This window comes from Microtus oregoni, unplaced genomic scaffold (genome assembly GCF_018167655.1).
Source record: "Microtus oregoni isolate MIOR12 unplaced genomic scaffold, Mior012 000037F_ref0000500, whole genome shotgun sequence".
NCBI lineage: Eukaryota > Metazoa > Chordata > Mammalia > Rodentia > Cricetidae > Microtus > Microtus oregoni.
The window spans coordinates 25,799,399-25,820,833 of record NW_024543096.1 but is presented as its reverse complement, the minus strand read 5'-3'; the positions used below and the strand labels follow the sequence as shown (position 1 = coordinate 25,820,833).

Sequence of the window (21,435 nt, the reverse complement as noted above, 5' to 3'; positions counted from 1 at the left end):
TGCACACTGCAGATCTGTGGGCTTCTTACTGGAGTGGACAGTTGTCATGGAAAGCTCAACAGAATCAGAATGGAGCGGGTTTAACTTGTTTGTTTTCTGTCTTTTTTTAATCCTTAGATTAGTTTTAGCTTTATTTCAGAGTTTTTTTTTAAACTTTCTTTTTTTATATATATATATTATTTATTTATTTATTATGTATACAGTGTTCTATCTGTGTGTATGCCTGCAGGCCAGAAGAGGGCACCACACCCCATTACGGATGGTTGTGAGCCACCATGTGGTTGCTGGGAATTGAACTTAGGACCTTTGGAAGAGCAGGCAATGCTCTTAACCACTGAGCCATCTCTCCAGCCCCTCTTTCAGAGTTTTAAGTAAGGGTTTTTAATCTTCCTATTTGTAGATATGTTTACGTGTGTATGTATAAGTATTTTATACGTGCATATATAAAATATACATATATAATGAATATACACAAAATTGTCCTTTTTTTCTATTTTTGGTTTTTCAATACAGGGTTTTTCTGTGTACCTTTGGAGCCTGTTCTGGACCCTCCCTTTAAGGTGTTTTTTGTTTTGTTTTTTGGTGTGTGTTTTTGTTTGTTTGTTGTGTGGTGTTTTTGTTTGTTTGTGGTGATCTCAGTGTATCGTCATCAGAGCAGTTTAATCACACTGAAGAGCAGTCCGTGCCTGATGGAGGAAGGTCATTGGTTAAATAAAAAGAAACTGCTTGGCCCTCATTGGTTAGAAGATAGGTGGGAGGAGTAAACAGAACAGAACGCTGGGAGGAAGAGGAAGTGAGCTCAGACTCCACAGCTCTCCTCTTGGGAGCAGACGCCTCAGAGAGACGCCATGCTCCCAGCTCCCAGGCAGACGAACGCGATGAAGCTCCGACCCAGGATGGACACAGGCTAGAATCTTCCTGGTAAGCGCACCTAGGGGCGCTACACAGATGATTAGAAATGGGCTAAATTAATGTGTGAGAATTAGCCTAGAAGAGGCTAGATAGAAATGGGCCAAGCAGTGATTAAATGAATACAGTTTGTGTGTTGTTATTTCGGGCATAAGCTAGCCAGGCAGCCAGGGTGCTGGGGACGCAGCCCCGCCGCCCTTATTACTACACGTGCCCATTAACAAACAGCCCTCCTTGCCTTTTCCACCAATCCCTGCAGCCCCTAGTCTACTCTCTGCCTATTTGAATTCACCTATTAAGCCTATTTTGTATTGTTTGAATCATGCATTATACAACTTATTTTTTTAGCATAATGTCTCAGTCAGTATTCATCTATCTGTATTGTTGTATGCCTTAAAATAATTTATTTCTCACCTTTTTGACTAAATAATACTGTTTTGCTCTGATATGCCACTTACTGTTTTGTGTGCTTCTATTTGTAACCTTCTAAATGACATAGTATCTCATGACAGTTTGTGTTCTAATAGCCAGCGTTGATCATCTGTTTATATGCTTATTGTTTGTATGTACTCCTTGGAGAACTATCTATTCAGCCTTTTGCTTGTATTTGTTTAGGTTCTCTCCTTCTATTGTTGAATTATAACAATAAAAGTTCTTTGTAAATTCCTAACATTTGAATGAGAAAGTGGGGGTAGTAATCCAGGGCAACAGAGCTGCTAATAGTTTTATTTTGTATATAGTCATACCGTAGTTGGAAGCTCTCTTGTAGCTAACAGAGTCTTTCAGTCTCAGTGTTTAAATATGGCTTCATAACTCAAGACAACTGTCTTTAGGTAATATTTAAAATTAGAGTATAAAATTGCAAACAACATACAGATTCAGTTGTGACTCTCAGCTTACACCCCAGAGGACAAAGTTTTATGAATTCTTACTTCTGTAGATAATTTAAAGCCCTGGATTTCACATGTTGTGCACTAGCTGTTCTGAGCTGTTCTGAGGTCTGAGCTGCTAATGACCAACCGTCTTAGTAACCGTGGACATGGAGAAACTCGAGTGAGTGTGTGCTGTAGACATGTGTACAGCCATTTCAAGGACCATAGTCTCAGACCCGTGGAAAATGGCGGAGCATCTGCCCATCTCCCGTGAGGCTTAGCAAAATGGCAAAGCTTTCCTGTGGGGTTTGAGTGTGAGTGTTGATAGTTAGGACAGAAAATGTCCACCATAGTGTTCTCCCTCTGGGTAAGATTAACTAAGCCTAGTTCCTTTATCCAGCCTTATACCATAAACTTTGCTCTGTATTTATCTGTATGTAATAATCTCATCTCCTTGTTCAGCTGTAGGCAGTATCCCTGCCTACTTACCACATACACCATTGGCAGTATATACTAACGTGCTGAGCCTCTTAGCCGCTGCCATTCTCCATCCAAGAGCAGAGTCTTCCTGACCCCAGCTTTCCAGTACATGTGTCTGTCTTTTCTTCATTCTTGCCTTCATTCAGTGCCTTGGCCAACCCCATCACTGGTGGTCATGCAGGGCACTCAGGGAGTAAGCATGAAGAAGGCTAAGCATCCTGGTTGTGAACTGTTCATTCTGATACATGCACAGTAAAACTTGATGATTCAAACCACAGATAAAAACTGGAAACAAATTTGACCCTACCGTTCTAGTTTTTTAAAATAAAAGGCAAACATCTTTTGTCAAGTCATAAGGAGGCAAAAATTACAGGGTAGGACTTAAACTACTAAGGAAATTAAAAGACATGTAAGGGAATCGGGTACAGGGCAGTTTGACTCAATGAGCACAAGGCGGAACTTGGAGCAAGGTAAAGAAATAATAGAATTTAGGTTTCTAATTCTTAATCTTGAGAGCCACATCATCATTGCCGCTATCTCTTCCTCGTCCTTGACCAGCTCCAGCTCATTGCTCCTGCCTGTCTCCATTATTACCACTCCTTCCATCTTGTCTCCGCAGAGGCGCTGCTTTGCTCTCTTCTGACCTCTTTATTCTTCACCTCAGTAGAGATGAGGACGGCAGGTCTGCTTGCTGTCTGCGTTCGTGGCCTTGTTACAGTGAGTGTGTTGTTGGAGGAAGTGTGTTACTGCCTTTGAGGTTTCAGATGCTCAAGCCAGTCCCAGTCTGTCTCTTCTGCTGCCTAAAGACCCAGATGCAGAACTCTGAGCTACCTCTCCAGCCCCATGTCTGCCTGTGTGCCACCGTGCTTCCCACCTTGAGGATAATGGACCTCAATGTAAGCCAGTCCCAGTTCATTTTTTTTTCCTTTATAAGAATCGTCAGGGTCATGGTGTCTCTTCACAGCAATAGAAACACTAGCTAAGACAGAAGTTGCTACCAGAGACTGGAGTATTGCAGTGATAGGCTGGGCCATGTTTTCGTTTGGAGGAATGTGTACTTTGGATTAAAAACACAGTTGAATGCTTCAAATGGGGCTTAATGGGCATCCTAGTAGCTACAGGGAAGACAGTGGTGCTGAGTGTGATTTGAGCTGTGAGGGCCTGGCTCGGGAGGTTTCAGAGGAGAAGAATATAAGTCTGAGGCCTGGAGACCATTCTTCTGGTTTTTGATGAATATGGCTACTTTCTACCCCTGTCCTAAAAATCTGCCGAAGGCTGAATGGAAGAGTTTTGGATAAACAGCTTTGGTGGAGGAAATCTCCAGACAGCCTGGTGTTGATGGTGTTGCTTGCTTATTAGTGGCCAGTCTTATGCAGATCTACAATGAATGGTAGCAAGCTGAGCAAAAGAAAGCACAAAATATATACAATTTGAGGAGAAAGGGAGCACCAGGAAGTGAAATAGATCTAAATCCTGTATTTAAGGAGAGAAACACATTAAAGAAAATTCTGATGTTACATGGAATAAAGGGAGTGGTAACCTTAAAAGCTTAGAGCCTGGTATTGTGGTGCATGCCTTCTGTCCCAGCACTGCAGAGGCAGAGGCAAGCGGATCTATGAGTTTGAGTCCTCCCTGTCTACAGATCAAGTTTCAGGACAGCCAAGCTTAGGCAGTGAAGGAAGCTATGGAGAACAGAAAGCTGGTGAAGATGGACTTAACGAGAGGGCCATGTTCCAGCCCCAGTGAGCAGCAAAGCTTGGCAGCTTCAGAGTCTTAAGACTCTGGCTTAAGAGTCCTGGATAGAAGGAAGGGGTTATGGAATCTCCCACCATGACTAGTTAGGAGATTGCCTAACTAGTTTTTCCAGGGCTGAAACCGTTATAGACTATGGGGACTTGTAAGCCAGCCCCAATGAAATGATTTCCTATAAGAGTTGCCATGGTCACAGTGTCCTTCACAGCGATAGAACACTGACTAAGACACACTGTGTACCAGGTACTGGGCTTAGGAATGCTCTCTGGAGATGACAAGAAGCAAAGACACAGTCCTGATCTTAAGTTGTTTCTAACCTGGCCTGATGTTGCAGGTCTGTGATCTCAGCTACCCAGGAGGCTGAGCCAGGAAAATGGTAAGTTCAGGGACTGCCTGGCACAGTAATAAGACCAGGTCTCAGAGAAGAAAAGGACATGAATATAACTGTTGGCAAAGTCTGTGTTTATTTAGTGCGAGTGAGACCCTGCTATGGGGGTGGGGACATCTAAAGCCAAGTGTGGGGGCATACACTTGTTATCCCAGCACAGTGGTGGAAAGATTACAAGTGATGCCAGCCTAGGCTGCATAGCAAGACTCTGACTCCCTCCGATAGTTTTTCTATAGTAGGGGGAGAGAGAGACAAGAAAAAGGGCAAAATAAGCTGTTTATAATATAGATAGAATGTTGCTCTGGTTCTTACCCGTGTGGAAGCTCGTTGAAAGGAGGGAATATATTTTAAAGAACACATTGGAGTTACCCTGGTTAAGCGGTCACTTAAAGCGGGGTGATTCCCTAGGAAGCAGCAGTATCAAGATGCTGCCAGGTACTTTAGCAGGGATGGATGGTCCTGACACATAGGAAGACCAAAGGAGTCAGTGTCCTGAGGCTTGGGTCAACGTCCCCATGCTATCATCTAGATCAAGTGTCCATTTCACATGATGGCTGCTTGTGTGCCAGTGCTGAGGTCCAAGCCGTGGCCTCAGAGCCTCACGAACACTTTGAAACCTTGCCCTGAAGCTTCCTGGAAGGCTATTCCAGGCCATTCTCTGTGTGTCTGCTAGGAAATCAGCTCTGATTGACTCGAGCTGATATGAATTTACCCTGATATTTTATTTCTGTTATTATGTGTAGGTGTCTAAGTCTACATATGGGTATGTGTAGGTACATGCAGGTGTTCCTGGAAGCCAGGGCTTTAGATCCCCTGGGGCTGGTGTGGTGGTTGAGAGATGCTAAGAACCAGACTCCAGTCCGGAAAGAGCAGCAAGCCTCTTGCCCACTGAACCATCTCTCCAGTCCAAAGAACTCTCCTTTTTTTTCTTTCTTTCTTTCTTTTTTTTTTTTTTAGACATAGCCTCTTTGTTAAACAAAGAAGCTATTTTCAGACATTGATTACAAGGCCTTCACAGATTAGTTACATGTGTTCCCACGTGTATTCCAATTTTTCTGCTTTGTTTTTATGGTTGCCTACTCATCCTAACATCTTTCATTTATTTGGTTTTTGTGATCGCTTTCTAGTTGTTAGTAGAGTCAAAGGGCTTTTTATCCTTCAAAAAGGAATCAAAGTAGATTTTTATTTGCTGCAAAATTAACACTCATTTTTCTTGAGTTTGTTGATTTTCATAAGCACTCACACACCATTGGGTGAGCGCAGTGACCTGGATGTTAAGATGCTGGCTCTTCATAGGGAACAGTTTGTAGCACTGTTCCTTTCATTTCACCAAAGTCCTTTGCTGAAATCGCTCCTAATAGAATATGGACCCAAAAGTTAATGTACTACAGATGCTTCAACAGGTATTGAGGCTCACAGGGGACAAAAGCTATAATTGTGTCTTAACAGAGTACAGACTGCTAACCGTAATTATGTGTCTGAATTAGGTCATCATTTTACTATGAATCTAAAACTGTCTTGACATGGCATGGCATTCAGACAGAACATCTTAGACTTGTTGACATTCTAGTGACCTTCTCTGTTTCTGGTTTTGAGCCCAAGTGACATATTGGCAGGAATTCTCCTGTCACTCTTGTGCTGTAGGGTGGACTGGGTTGCATGTTGGTGCTGCCTTGCTTGTTGTTCTACAGAATCGTTGCATACATTACAGCAAATGCTCTTATTTTCACAGCCCTCAGGGTTAGTGCAGCTAAAATGTAGTATGTGCATGAATGGCCTGGGATCTCATTAAAAACTTAGATTCTGCCTTCGAGCTAGAGCTGACGTCACAACATGGCGCTGCAGTGACGGGCCTGGAGCTGACTTATCACAGCTGCCGTTGTTCTGCTACAGCCCCATGAAGTCAAGCAATAACACCAAAATTTGAGATCTCTTCCTGTGATGACATGAGGCTCTCTTTCAGATTATTTGAGTTTCAGACACTGCGTAGACTTCTACACACTAGTCAAAACTGGGTCTTGGTATATCTTCTTTCTTCCACTCTCTCTTTTTGTTTTGTTTTTTTGAGACAGGATTTCTCTGTGTAGCCCTGGCTGTCCTGGAACTGGCTCTGTAGACCAGGTTGGCCTCAAACTCACAGAACTCTGCCTGCCTCTGCCTCCCCAGTGCTAAGATTAAAGGTGTGTGCCACCTTCAGCCAGACCCTATCTTTTTTAAATTACAAATTTCCTTTTGTTGTTGTTTTTGTTGTTTGATTTTTGTTTTTTCAATACCAAGGATCAAACCCAAGGAGTCATGCATGTTAGGCAAGCATTCTACCGCTAAGCTACATATTTTTATTTTGAGACAGAGATTCACTCTGTTGCCCAGGTTGGCCCTACACTTAATAGCCTTCCTGCCTTAGCCTCCTTAGTAGCTGCTGGGATGACAGACCTATATCTGTCCAGATGCAATTATATAGCTTCTGTGCAGAGACTAATTACCAATAAAGTTGTACTGTAGTAATTTTACTTTAAGGTAGAAAATTGGAAAAGTTGATGTCTACATTTCCAAAGCTCAGTGTTATCAATAATACATGATATAATTCAAGTTCATATGTTGCTATGGTGCAAATCTGATTGTAGGTCCCAGTATTACCTACAATGTTGTCATTTGTTTATAAAATAATCTTTAAGAAAATAACTTTACCTTTTCATTAATTGCTCTTATCTTTTGGTTTAGAGCACTACTAAAGCAGCCTGAGTCTGCAGTGGTCCTGTCAGGGAAATGAGGACTATCTTGTCTGGAAGGCGTTCTGGGGGCCTCTGAAGTGTGTGCTAGAAGAGTAAAGCTGCAGGGAGAGACGGCATGGCCATGGTACCAGTGCCAGATTAGCGGCACTTCCTCACCGTAGACATGCCAGAGCTAGCTCGCCAAAGGCCAGGAGAACTGCCTGATGGTGGCTAAGTCACTGCAATCTCCTTTGGTAAATTGCCACTTTTTCTGATTATTGGCCTTTGGCTCTTACTACCAGTCTTTTTCAGTCAGAAGCAGGCTGTCACTGTGCAAACACATACAGAAAACCATAGAAGGCATGAGTGAGAGTCTAATAGTACCATATGTCACCTTTTTTTTAAAAGTAAATAAACATTAATATTGTAAAGGATAGTAAGCAAATCTGAAAAAGTTCTGTTGTTGAGCAAAGATGTCATGATTATCAGTGTAATTTGGCCCTAGTGCTGGACTGGTCTCTTAAGTAGTTTCAGAACATACAATCTGAATTTGAATGGGCTAGAGGAGTTGAAAAGTTACAGGGACATGAGGTCTAGAAAATAAGACGAAATCCTTATTAAAATATGCTAGAGAAGACTGGCTCAGGCATTTTTTAAGTTGCAAGAATTTGGCTTTTATGGAAAATATCAAATAGCATTATTGAGATTATCCTGTTCCTTTTGTTAAGGAAAATATTGTTTGTGAATCCTCAGTTTGGATATGTAAAAGATTGTGTGTGTGTGTGTGTGTGTGTGTGTGTGTATACACATACATACATACATACATACATACACTGCCTGGACAGTAACCCATGGTTCCTCTGCAACATTGGGGCATCCACCTTCAGCCTACAGGTCTAGCATATCTGACAGACTTTACTGTGAAGCAGGATATTCTGAATGGCTGTCCCTCCATGTCTTGACAATGTTTGGCAGTCACTTTCTTTTGTGTCCTGCTTGTCCAGTTAGTACAGCATATTGTTAGCAGTTGAGGGAAGGGCATTTTCTTGCCCAGTGACTTATTTTTGCCACAAAGAAAGTAAACTCCAGGGCTGGAGAGATGGCTCAGCGTTTAAGAGCATTGCCTGCTTGTCCAAAGGTCCTGTGTTCAATTCCCAGAAACCACATGGTGGCTCACAAACATCTGTAATGAGGTCTGGTGCCCTCTTCTGGCCTGCAGGCATACACGCAGACAGAATATTATATACATGATAAATAAATAAATAAATAAATAAATAAATAAATAAATGTTTAAAAATGTTCACAGTTAGTGTTAAAAAAAGAAAGAAAGAAAGTAAACTCTATGTGGAGTTCTTCAATGCTCATTATCTTCTCTGAAGTAGTATGGTGCTGCCAGGAACAGACATGCCTCATTGTCATAAAAAAAAAAAAAAGCCTGTGTTATTAAAACATCTTAAATGCCATATTCTGAAGATCTCTAAAGTGTTGGAAGAAGACTTGTCTATCTAAAATATATCTTTTTTTGACTTTGAAAATATATATCATGTGACTCCAAGTTCAATTATAATAGGTGATTAATTTTTAACCTGCATCTCAAGTCCTGGCTAGAATAGTCTGTTAGGCTTGTTCATCTCAGCTAGCCATCTTGAAATTGGTCTGACCAGTTTGTAGTCTTTAAGTGGTGCTATAAGCTGAATGACATCATATGAACCAGATGGAATTGTTGTGGGGCCCCATCTTCTTCCTGGAGACTTCAGAGATTACTATAGGGAAATTTATTGTTCACTGTGGAAAACTTAAACATTATTCATATCAAAACAGAAAGTGTGAATTTCGATAAACATATATTCAAAAAAAGGTACCATAGTATAGAGTTTTTAATTAAGAAACTGAGCTACCTGAGCAGAGGTGGTGGTGTACATCTTTAGTCCCAGCACTCAGGAGGCAGAGGCACACAGTTCTCTATGAGTTCAAGGACAGCCTGAGCTACAAAGATCTCTATGAGTTCCAGACAGCCAGGACTACACAGCAAGCCCTGTCTTTAAAATAAATAAATAGACAAACAAACAATAAAAAGAAAGAAAAAGAAACTGAGCCAGCACAGATAGTGATGGATGCTCACAATTCCAGTACTCAAAAAGTTGGAACTCTGTGGAAATCAAAGCCAAAAAGGAAACTCAATGACAGTAAAGAGTGAAGCTGACCGAGCCTGCTCCTCATAGACCAGGGTGGAAATGTGCACTCAGCACAACTCACTTACAAAGTCTTGAAGAAGCGACCCTGCCACGATCAGATATTAGGAAGTGTCTTAGGGTTTCTATTGTGAAGAGACACCATGGTCATGACAACTCTTATAAGGAAAACATTTACTTGGGTGGCTTATGGTTCAGAGGTTCAGTCTATTATCATCATGGGGCATGGTGTGCAGGCGAACATGGTGATGGAGAGGCAGTTGAGAGTTCTACATCTTGCACAGGCAACAGGAAGTCGTCTATCTTACTGATCGTGGCTTGACATATGTGAGACCTCAAAGCCTGTCTCCACATTGACACACTTCCTCCAACAAAACCACACCTACTCTATCAAGTGCACACCCCCTAATTGTGCCACTTGCTTTTGGGGGTCATTTTCTTTCAAACCACCACAGACAGGTAACCTCACCTCTTCAAGGCAAGATCTAAGTAGCTTGACACTTGTCCTGCACCCTGACATTGCCCATAACCAAGTACAGAAATACTAAACTTAAAAATGAAAGGAGCTCAAGGCCTCACCTTTCTAGGCTCAAAACTAGCTGCTCCTTCTTTGTCCAGGTAATTGCTGCCTGGGGCACAGTACAGGTGACTGCAGTGCTTCCCATGGTCACTTAGGACTTGGAGGAAATCAAACTGTTGAGGCTCTCTCGGGGAGGCAGGTTCCTTCGCAGCTGAGCCCTGCCAGTCTGCTGGCCCTGCTCCTGCTTGCTTCTCCCCCACCCATCGCGTCATTTGACATTCTGTGATATTCTCATGTCCCTGTTTGGTCACTGGCAATTGATGGCTTTTTTGAGACATTTATTGTGTGGGCACTCTGGCGGTGTGCTTAGAAGTGTATTTGAGTAGTGACAATTGAGCTCAACTTTGAATTTTCTGTGTCCATCAGGTGTCAATAGCACACATTTTCCAGATAACTGGCTATAGTTTGGGGCATGGATTGTATGTAACAAGAGAATAGACATTTCTTTCTGCAGAAGGTCCCTATGGGGATCAAACTCGTGATCTTAGCCTCATTATCACACTTTTAGAACCATCAAACCTAATAAGTGTATCATATGTATTCCCCTCTGTAAGCTTGAATTGAGCTTAATGTTTTAATTACCCAAGGCTTAGTTCAAATACACAATTAAAAACCATGTCGGACTGTTTCACTTTTGTTTGATAGTGAAAGTCACAAAAGTAAAGCAGCCAAAGAGCCTGTCACTTTTCATCTTCTCCGCGCTCTGTGACAGTGAAGTCACACAAGTGGAGCTGCCGGGAAAAGAGCCGAACTCACTTTGCGGAGTGCAACGGTACCTTTCTCCTCGGGAGGCTGTCCAGGTCTGCTGTCAGTCACTTTGGGGACCTTTAGACCTCAGCGCTCATTTACCGCTGAACGCGACCGCTCTGCTTCTGCATTATGAAGATCATCTGTCAACACTTTGAGATCGTCCCCTTTGTTATTAAGCGTCTGATGCTCTACACTGTCAGGTTTTTTGCCAATTATAGTTAAGGTACAATGGTGTATTCACCAGATCAAAGTCTTCCATTGGCGGTAGAGAAATGATTTGTAAGTCTTTATTCATCTGAATTGTACAATAGAACACCTGAGGAATGCAAATAATCCCTCCGAGGGCTCTGCAGGAAAGGCTGCGAAATGACACGGCGGAACTATTGTTATTCCAAAGCGATGTTTTAGCCAAAGTAATTATTTCTCCTCTTGTTTCGTAACAGTTTTACTTTATTGGTTATGTTGACCATACTTAAGAGACAGATATATGACATTTTCCATTTTCCTTGCACGTGGGTTTGTTCTGTTTCCCTTTCAGCGAAGCTGTATTTGGTGTGCTTTTATAAATGACATATTTGATTCTCACTTGTATAATAAAGGTCTCTTACTATGCCGTTAATGATAACATTTTAATGTAGAAATTTGAATAGTTTGTCTATAAAGTAATGTCAAACGCTATAATATGCAAAATGCCTATTTAAATCCCCTTTTTGCTTTGTTATGTCCTTCATAATTTTCCATAAGAAAATACCAACTTTTAATCATAATTTGAGGCCATATACTTTATTCCAAAATAAATCTTAGGGGTTTGTGTACTTTTTAGAATGTAAAGAAAAGATTACAAATATTATGAAGATCAAAATTCACTAGTAACATATTAAATATCTAACTACCTGTGTATGATAAACATGCAAGCCCTGTAAGAATTTTCATTCCTTTTTCTATCCTGAATCCTGTGCAGCTGGCCATATTCCTTTTCTTCTCTTTTCTTTTCTTTTTTGAAGACAGGGTTTCTCTGTGTAGCCCTGGCTGTCCTGGAACTCACTGTGTAGACCAGTAGAACTCTGAGATCTGCCTGTCTCTACTTCCTGAATGCTGGCATTAAATGTGTGTACCTCCATCGCTCGGCTATAGTCTTAACTTTCTAATAGCTATTTGAATTCTGATGAATTTGGTCTTTGGTTCTTCCTTTCCTTCACCTTTAAAAGCGCCTTGTATGTTGATTATTTAACATATTTTTCCCACAGTCTTTTGCCATGATGCCTATTAAACTTTAGTCAAAATGCAGGAGGCTGGGCCCAGTGGGGCAGCTCAGTGGTAAAAGCGTTATCGCCAACCCTGAAGACCTGTGTGCGATCCCTGAGCTGTGTGGTGGAGGAGCGAGCTGACTCCTACAAGTTGTACTTTGACTTCCATGGCATGCGGGTCAAGTCTGTGTTCACAAATAAAAAATAAATGCTGATAGAAGGACCCCAGTTAGTTAGGTTACTTTCCCAAATCTGTACGCAGACTGGGTAAAACCCCCTAGACTCATAGGAGAATATGCTGTGATTATCTAAAAATGATGAAGATACTACCTGTTTATGTGTGTTATTTTCCTGGGTTTTTACAATATCATGCATACTATTATTATTTCCATTTCCACAGATGAGGAAACAGGCACCTACCCAAGAATAAGAAACTATGAGAACCTTTAAATTATATTTGTTAAATTTGTTTCACTTAAGTTCTAATTACTGCTTTTCAAAGTTGCTCACTTTAGATGAGGGAGAAAGACTCAATAGTGCTTCTCCAGGCAACCACTACCATGTGTCCTCCTGGACTTGACTTTCTGTAATGTTTTGCGATTAAAGGAGTTTATTTCCTCTACGTTTCTATTTATGATCCTGCCAGAGTTTGGATTTATAAGAGTAGCATGTGGGGATACATTTGTATATTGGCTACTTGTATATCTGTATTTTGTGTTTTTGTTATTGTTGTTACTAATGTTAGCAGAAACCTCCCTGGAAACCAATGGCAACTCTTGGTTCTGTCCGTTCAAGAAGGAACTAACCCAGTCAATAGATGTTTGGATGGGACAAACAAGTTTTCAGAGATGCTTCAAAATCAGTTGGCATTTTCTGGTGTGATTCGTGTATAAGCAACTTTGAGTTCTCTTTCCTAAAATTTACTTTCTGAAGGACATTATACATTATAAAATAGTCTTATTCAGAAGTACAGCTGTTAATGCTGAACAAATTCAGTTTAACTTTAAAAAGTTGGTAATATTTGTGATAGAGTTTCTATAGATAATGTACTAAAGTAAAACTAAATTACAATAGAAAATTCCCGCATTTACCTGAAGAAATTGCTGCCTGCTAATGCCTTGACCTTGGAAAGCTATACACAAAAAGATGGCATCATAAAACCGTGCAGTTCTTATGAATATGTATGTGCTACTTGATAATAATGAATGAGGTACAGTCATGCATGCACTACAAGATAATGTTGTGCCCTCTTTTGTCTACAGGTTGATAAAAATTAAAGACTGGGTGGACAAATCTGACCCAGGTGCCTTGGTCATTCCTTTCAGTGGGGCCTTGGAACTCAAGTTGCAAGAATTGAGTGCCGAGGAGAGACAGAAGTATCTGGAAGCGAACATGACACAAAGGTTAATTAGCATTCATTTTCCCTACACTTTATTATCAACTATTTCCTTGCAGTAATTTAATTGCTTGCGCTGATAGAATAATAAATGACAGAGTAATTACCATTATAAAGAGGGAATCTTCTCCTTTCTTTACCATGAGACAGAGTGAAAAGATTTATTTTAAATTAAGTTTTTAACTGTCATCTGTCATCTCCGTACAGTGTTTTAATTATAACATAGGTATTAGTTCTGTATATTTTTGAGGAGGGATGATCACCAAAACTCTTTCGTCATGTTCAGTGGGGGGAGGGGAAAGGGTGAATCACTTGCCATAATTTTTTTTCTGAGTAACAATAATATATTGTTAGGAGATTGGGTTTCAATCAAATAATTTTGCTTTCATGGCTCAAGTTCTGGAAATAATTAATATTGGATGAAAATAGTTATAGGCTGGGAAGATATAATTTTTCGTTTTTTAATAGTAAATAGTTAAAATGCTTCCGGCTTATGCAATTAAAACCAATTTTAGAAGGGGTGCTTTAAGAAATAGCCCAGCTATCTGACCTCTGTAAGTGTGTTATGAAAGATGAATGGTCATTTACAAATATCTTTACCATTTGCAGCTTGAGATGAATGGTTTTAATCCTAGACAGGTCCCTGGCAGAGTCAACTTAAATGTTGAGTGAATTTGTTTCATTTTATTTCAGCGCTCTGCCAAAGATCATTAAGGCTGGGTTTGCAGCACTCCAGCTAGAATACTTTTTCACTGCAGGCCCAGACGAAGTGCGTGCGTGGACCATCAGGGTAAGATTCATACTTATTCATCAGCTATATCCAGTTCCACACTATTGAATTCAGATTAATATCACTGACTTTGAAGTTTGTCATGGTGGCGGTTAGCTAGTCATTACAGATGAGGTTTTTGTCCGGGATAACTTTAATTATTTGTGAGCTGCTGAACGGTGAAAGTGGAGCGGCATTGATTGAGGCAGGTAACAATTGATTCTGCCTGTTACATAGTCTGAATTTCTTCATCCTGGAGAATCTGTCTACCCTCCTCCTGTGGTCAGAGATAAGACGCACCCGCATTGTGCTTGCTTAATCTGTGTGACTGGGTTTGTCTGCGGTGAAATTGATGTTGCTTTTCATTTTGTATTCGCCAAGTTTGTTTGGGTTGCGGGTGGTTCTTTCCTCCTTTGCTTTGCTCGGATTACATTCCAGCAATAAAAGCAATGTGACATCATTATGCTCTTCATAGATACACAGTTGGGCTCAAAAAGCTAAACTCAGTGTGTAATAATTAATTCCTTTCTATTGAATTAATAAAAAGTGATGTTTATTTTCACTGTTACATGTTCCACTTCTTCAAGAATGTGATACATATTTTAAATATTAGTATATACTGAAAATGACTAAAGAGAATGACTAATTTTTTCCCAGAGGACAATAGACTGAAATATAATGATTTGCTTCTGAGTGTAAATATATTGTAATATAGTAGTTCCTATTGAAAAAATCTTTTGAAATATATGTAGTCATAAATTGCGTGTTACAGAATATAAAAAGGTTGGAACGTTTAGATTCAGTGTTTAGCCTGCTGTTCAAATACATGCTTTGTGGTTCTCGATGCTGTCCTGACTTCTGTTACATTTTAATTTAGTATAGATAAAAATATGGATTTGGTCAAGCACAGTGGTAGACAAGACTCTGAATCTGAGATACTCTCCTTTATGTCTCCTTTTAAAGAAGAAAAATGCCTGATTGGCTTCTAACCAAGGTCCTTATATATAAACTTTAAAAATAATGTCAAAGCAAATCCAAGTTTGTAAACAAATTGCCAGTGTTTTTTGTTACTGTATATTTAAAAGAGGTATTTTAAAGCCTTATAACTTCAAGCTGAAGTATGTGAAGCAGGAGAGAGTATCCCGTGGGTTTGAAATGTGGCAGCTAGCTGGCTTGTCTTAAGACTGATTGTTAGTGCCGTGATTTACTGTGCTAAGACGCTCGGTCAGGTAAGCATCAGTGAGTAGCCACATTAACCCAATACATCTTTTATTATAAAAACTGTGCTGTCTGGTGTCAGGATCCTTAGCACTTTAACATGCTTTATTAAGCAGCTGTAGGTCACCATTATTCCTCAGATTTCTTTCTGTGGTTGTGTGTGTCTGGAATGTGTGTTCTTGTAATTTAACATATGGGGTAATTACAAACATTCCTCTTCCCATCTCGGCTTGAATTTCCTTCATGATGGTCAGAGGCACGCTGCGTTATGCAAAATGTTCAAAAATATTACTGTTGACATTACTTGATTATGTCAAAATTATTTGCTGACTATCGCTTATCTGATTCACTAGAAATGCCTTTGAATGTCCCTTTATATATTGACTTTTATATGTTCCTTAGATGAGCTGAAATTTTGAAGGCTTTTTATCTTTTTTAAGCCTTTTATAATTCAACTTGAAAGTTACTTAAAAATCTTTATTTTTTTTCCACTGTGAGGAATAGAAAATCGAAATGAAACCCACACCAGTGAATCTAAATCAATAGAAGCGTAGATGACTGTTAGGAAAACAAAGCTGTGGGCTGTGTCTCTGACACCTGCTGCTGTGCCCACTGAGGAGCTGACACTCTCTCTGGCATCACACTGAAGGTTGAGTTGAGCTACTGCAGATCAGAGAAAAGAAGCTTGGTGCTTGTAACCAGTCATCTTAATGCAATTCTTTTTCTCTGGTCTTTCCCAAAGAAAGGAACGAAGGCTCCTCAGGCTGCAGGAAAGATTCACACAGATTTTGAAAAGGGCTTCATTATGGCTGAAGTAATGAAGTACGAGGACTTTAAGGAGGAGGGGTCTGAGAACGCAGTCAAGGTAAGGAGTGACTTCTTCCTTGCAGATGTCGTAATTGTAGCTCTCCTGTGACTATCCCATGAGAAATGTGAACTGTCTGCTGTAGCCTGCTAGCATCACGTGTCCACTCACGAGGAGCTGGCCGTGTCCACGTGCTCTCGGGTTAGTTGTAGATGGCTGTAGGGAGGAGTTTGGGGGGGTTCTTTTTGTTTTTTTTTTTTTATTTGCTTTTCTCTAACTGAAAGTAAAAATAAACATTTAAGTCATATTAATAAAAAAATTGTTCATTGGTAGCTAATGAAAAAGTTGTAATAATCCATTTGAGTATATGAACTAGAAATAAACCCCTGTTAAATCAGGGAAACAAACGATGGTGCCTAGTCAGATAAACCCGCTGGTTCAAACTTCATGGGTTTCTTCTTCTTTTTTTTTAGATCTTTGGAAATTTGATTTGCTTTTTCAACACTAGAGGGCAGGTCCAAAATTGTGCTTTATTTTACCTAATAATTATAATTTGATTTACAGATAAGCAGTGTTAAATATGAGTACTAAAATAGGTTTTAATATAAGTTCTATTGCAAATTCATTTTTCTAGCTTGTTTGCCTCTACACAGAGAAACATTAATGTCCAATAAGTGCATGGTTCACCTAACTGCCGTTGACCTTGCAGGAAGCTACTTTAGTTTAATCTGAAAACTGTCATAGAAAATGTTACACGATTTAAACAGGACTCATGTTGACCGTTTCATAACTGAAAGGAATGTCTATTTCAAGTTCGGCTTATTCTTAGCAGTATTACTGCAGGGCTTTCATGGGACTGTTGGGACCTTAGAAGCAAGAAAGGAAAAATCTCCATATAATTGGCTCAGTATTGAGAGCCATTTTGATTTACCAAAAAAGAGTAAGTTACAATTTATAACTAAACAAAGCCATTAATTTCATTAGATATAGAGAAGTATGCAGTTATTGATGGTGAATTTTGTTCAGAATGTTAGTTAAACTTGAAGAATATCTGATTTTTTTTGTCAACATGTTATATCACATTAGCATATATTTCTTTTCATACAAAAGATTAAAAGGATATTTTCTCTTTCTAGAATTCAAGATGAAAGCTTTATTTTTATATTTACATGTACTAAGTCAATTTTTACCAATTCTTAGTAGTAGATTTTTGTTATAATAAACTTAGATGACGTGAATTGCAACTCCTTTAACAACTCAGAAACTATAATACACAGTACGCAATGATGTTTCCTGCTTACAATAACATGTAAGGCGGAGTGCTTTCTGTTGTAAAGTAGGAAAAGTCGGCTTCCGACGTTTCCACCTAAAATATCACTAACTTCCAAAACTAACACTTAGAATTTTGAGCTCTGACTAATTGAAGGATTATAAGCTGCTTTATATCCTTACAATAGTGTTTACTTGTACATGGCAAGAAGTTTGAGTTTGAGAACATGACTCTGTGTGTGTGTGTGTGTGTGTGTGTGTGTGTGTGTGTGTGTGTGTGTGTGTCTTCCACCGGTGCAGCATAGCTAATTGAGTGCAGTGCTGTGAACTATATCCTGAATAGCACGGAGGGCTTTGTAGTCTCGGATGTCACACTATTAGCAATCATATCTGCTCAGGCAAAGCTGCCTTCTACAGATGGCTGCTTTCAAGTGCAAATGAACTGCCCCGACGTGTCTTGTTTAATACACACTTAAGATTCACAGATGGGCGTTGATTCTTTCTCAACCAGTGTTTCTGATAGCAGTGGAAATGGATTAAATGGTCTCTAGAGAATTTAAAGAAACACTGTCAGTATTAATAGTAAACTTGAGTATAACAAAGTGTATAAACTTACACTAATATGTCTTGTCAGTGTGTGTTTCATGTAACTTGTCTGGATAGTTTAATAACAGTAGGCCTTAGATTCTAGAAAGAAGTAGCATATGGCTTTCAGTACATCACATCTCTACAAAAATCTTGTGACTATTTAGTTATATCTTTTAGAATAACACATTGTCTTTTTAAAGATAAGCTTCATGTTAGTAGCCTATTTATTACCAGAAGGCAAAATCCTTTACATAGTACACTACCAGAAATATGCTCATGAGGGTATTTCAGTCTGGTTTGTTGATTTTTAACCCTCATGTATGATCTTTGCTAGTGTTTTTACTACTGAGTAATATAATTTCATTTGACTTTGAACTTTCAGTATTGTTAGCAGAAGTACATTGGACAAAATTTTCATGTTCTCAAGAAATTCTAACAGAAGGAAAAACACTTTTGAGAGTTTTTTTGAAAAGATCCTCAGGCCCCCAATGAGTAGCTGGTGCCAGGGTCACAGGAGACTGCTAACTGTGAGGGTCAAGTGTGGATGCCTAGGAGCCCGAAGTGTGTGCTGGGCCACAGGATGAACTGCTCTGTCTGTGCAGTTACCGAGAGCCTGTCTGGATCTGCACACCAGCAGGTGGAATCAGTCGCTTTGTGGACTGATTCACAAGTGGGAAAGATCTGTCTGCAGTTCCAACCTGTTAGAGTCTGCTTGTCACCGAGTGAACGCCTGAGGTAATGTCAGAATGCACAGTGCTTTGTCAAGATTAAAACTGGGCTACCAGAAGTTCAGAATACGTGCCACAACTGTGCTCAACTTTTCTTAGAGCAAACTGTCTTTAAGATGTCACCAGGGTCACCAAAGAATTCTTTAAGCAAACAAAGCACTTGTAGCTTTTCCTGATCAGTTTTCTTCAAGTGACTTGCTGAGTGTTTGCAGACACATCAGAAATGCGCCATAAACAGTGTATCAGGAAACGGAGTGCTAGCGGTATAGTTGCGCTCGTGATTAGCAGCTCGTAAGAGTGCATTGTGTACACGCGTGGAGGCGCAGTCCTGCCTCGGTTTTGCTTTTCTTTGCTTTAGAGCTTGTGTTTAGAATTTCCCATCCTTCTCTTTCTCGTCGTGTTTTTTCAACGTGGCGCAGGGATCATTTCTTTGCGTTGGGTTTTTCCTGTGTGTTTGGTTATCAGTGATAAGCCTTTTCCTCGCTTTTTTCTTTTTGCAGGCTGCTGGAAAATACAGGCAACAAGGCAGAAATTATATTGTTGAAGATGGAGATATTATCTTCTTCAAATTTAATACACCTCAGCAACCAAAAAAGAAATAAATTTTAGTTATTGCTCAGATAAACATACAACTTCTAAAATGCACATATTGGGCTTGGAGATTTTGTTTTTTAAATTAAAGTTTCTGAAATCTAAAGAGACAAAGTTAGGAGTGGGAATCTTCTACAAACAAATTATTTTTATTTGTTTTTAAATTATAAAATACCGTGTACCCTCAATGAAATGCGGATTGCTAAGCGTGAACAGCTTTGCTTCTCACGTGATTAAGACCCTACTTCAAACTGTAGAAGCTTTTCAAGAACCATATTACTCTCCTGATACTTCATTAATCTCCATCATGTATGCCAAGCCTGACACATTTGACAGTGAAGACAATGTGGCTTGCTCCTTTTTGAATCTACAGATAATGCATGTTTTACAGTACTCCAGATGTCTACACTCAATAAAACATTTGACAAAACCAGCCTTGGTGTGTTTGGGGATGTCTGTATTGACTGCCTGTGGTGTGCTGAATGCGATATGGCACCTGCTGGCTGCTGATTACAGAATTTTAAGGCGCGTGTGACACAGGAGCTGGCAGTGGGGGGCAGCTGCAATTGTATCTTAAAAGTGAGTCCTTCATGGGAGTTAGAAGAATAATATACAGCGATTGCCTCAGAAAAAAAGTTAATTAATTTGTAGATGGACATTTATTGAAAGATGATAGCAGTGCTGTTTCAAAGTTATAACCTAGGTGACTCTGACCAGAAAGAAGATAATTTTGTTTTAAGCATTAGTGAATTTTGTTTGCTGTTATTGTTCTAACCAAATGGAAGGCATCTTTATTTTTGCTTTTCTTTAAAATTATTAAATGTTGAAAGCTGACCATTCTGTTTCTGAGGGCTTGCACTTGTATTTCAATTCAGATTCATACACTGGTTTAACAACTACTGAAAAATAATCCAACTTTGATCATTTTTGAACATCCTTCACGCTTGCTGCTGAAGTGTTTACAGCATGGTTACCTGGAGGTCGTTTGCTATCTCACGCTCTTCAGACAGAGCCTCAGCTCTGTCCCGCACCCCCCCCCCCCGTGCCCCTTTTCTGTGCTCCAAAGCACAAAAGGAGTCATTTCCAACAAATGAAGACTCAGACCCAGGCAAAGCATTATTCTCACAGTGGTAGTTTATCATGTTAGCCACGCAGAAGTGTGTACACAAGAGGGGAAGAAACAAGTGTTCCTTAGGGAGGTTAGGCTGCCCTGATTCAGTTACCTGGCACATGGTGCATGCCTGTAATCCCAGCACTCGGGAGACTGAGGCAGGAGGATGGTGAATTCAAGGCACACCTCAGCAGCGTAGTGAGAGCCTGTCTCAAAAAACAGACTGTAGCTGGCCAGCATAGCCATAATCTTAGCCATTTCTAAGGACAGGGTCAGCCAGAACTACATAGTAAAACTCGGGCCAAATTAGGCTAGAGAATAAAATCCAGTCTCAAAAATAATCCATCAATAAATAAGCAATAGCTCAAGGTACTGCAGAGTAGTGACCATGACTTAGAAACTGTGGTGGCTGCGAGACAAAGCAAAGCTACCAGCAGTGTTGGCCACGGTTGCTGGTTCTCCTCTGTCTGCATTAGCACTACCATAGCTTAGCACTGCCGGGCATTCTGGTAACACAAAGACAGTAACCTGCATGGATGTGTTAGAAGCTTGAAGACGAGCAGACTCAGCTTTCTAACTTCTAATGTGATGCTTGCGCACCAGGGGAAGGGACCAGTAACAGAAGACAGAAAACTGTTTTGAGGCAGCTACATTTGTTAGGGCGGAAATGAGATGCTGAAAATGTACAATGTGCAAAATTGGATTTTCTACTGATGTTTGGAATTCGAGGAACTGTTGCCTGTGGATAAAAAGGTATATGAAATGTTTTCAATATGTATAAAACATAGTTTGTGTTTTTAGAATGTTAGGTAAATGTTTTTGCACCTGTCTAGCTTCATCCCAAACAAATCTGTACCCAGGAGATTGATTGGTGCCAAAAGCTTGAAAAAGTGTTTTGATGGCTCTAGCTGGATTTTCTCAGGTTGTCTTTCTAACTTTCGCATGGCATTCGGCATGGCTTGGATCAGAACCAGGGCTGTTGAAGAAGCCAAGTCCTCTTCATGGTTCATGACTCATTTAATTATGAATAAAGGTTTTGTTTGTGTATAATACACCAGCAGCATGCTGGGTTAGTCTTC

The 21,435-nt window shown here is 40.0% G+C and overlaps 1 protein-coding gene across 1 annotated transcript in view; it reads left to right on the top strand.

Annotated features, from left to right (window-relative positions):
- Ola1 (Obg like ATPase 1) overlaps positions 1-19,679 on the top strand; it is a 125,361-nt gene extending 105,682 nt beyond the window's left edge. The window contains exons 8-11 of the mRNA XM_041631548.1: positions 13,144-13,284; positions 13,971-14,067; positions 16,007-16,129; positions 19,155-19,679. Of these exons, the coding sequence (XP_041487482.1) occupies positions 13,144-13,284; positions 13,971-14,067; positions 16,007-16,129; positions 19,155-19,256 (463 nt within the window). The 3' untranslated portion in view covers positions 19,257-19,679. The remainder of the gene's footprint in view (positions 1-13,143; positions 13,285-13,970; positions 14,068-16,006; positions 16,130-19,154) is intronic.
- Positions 19,680-21,435: the final 1,756 nt, after the last annotated feature.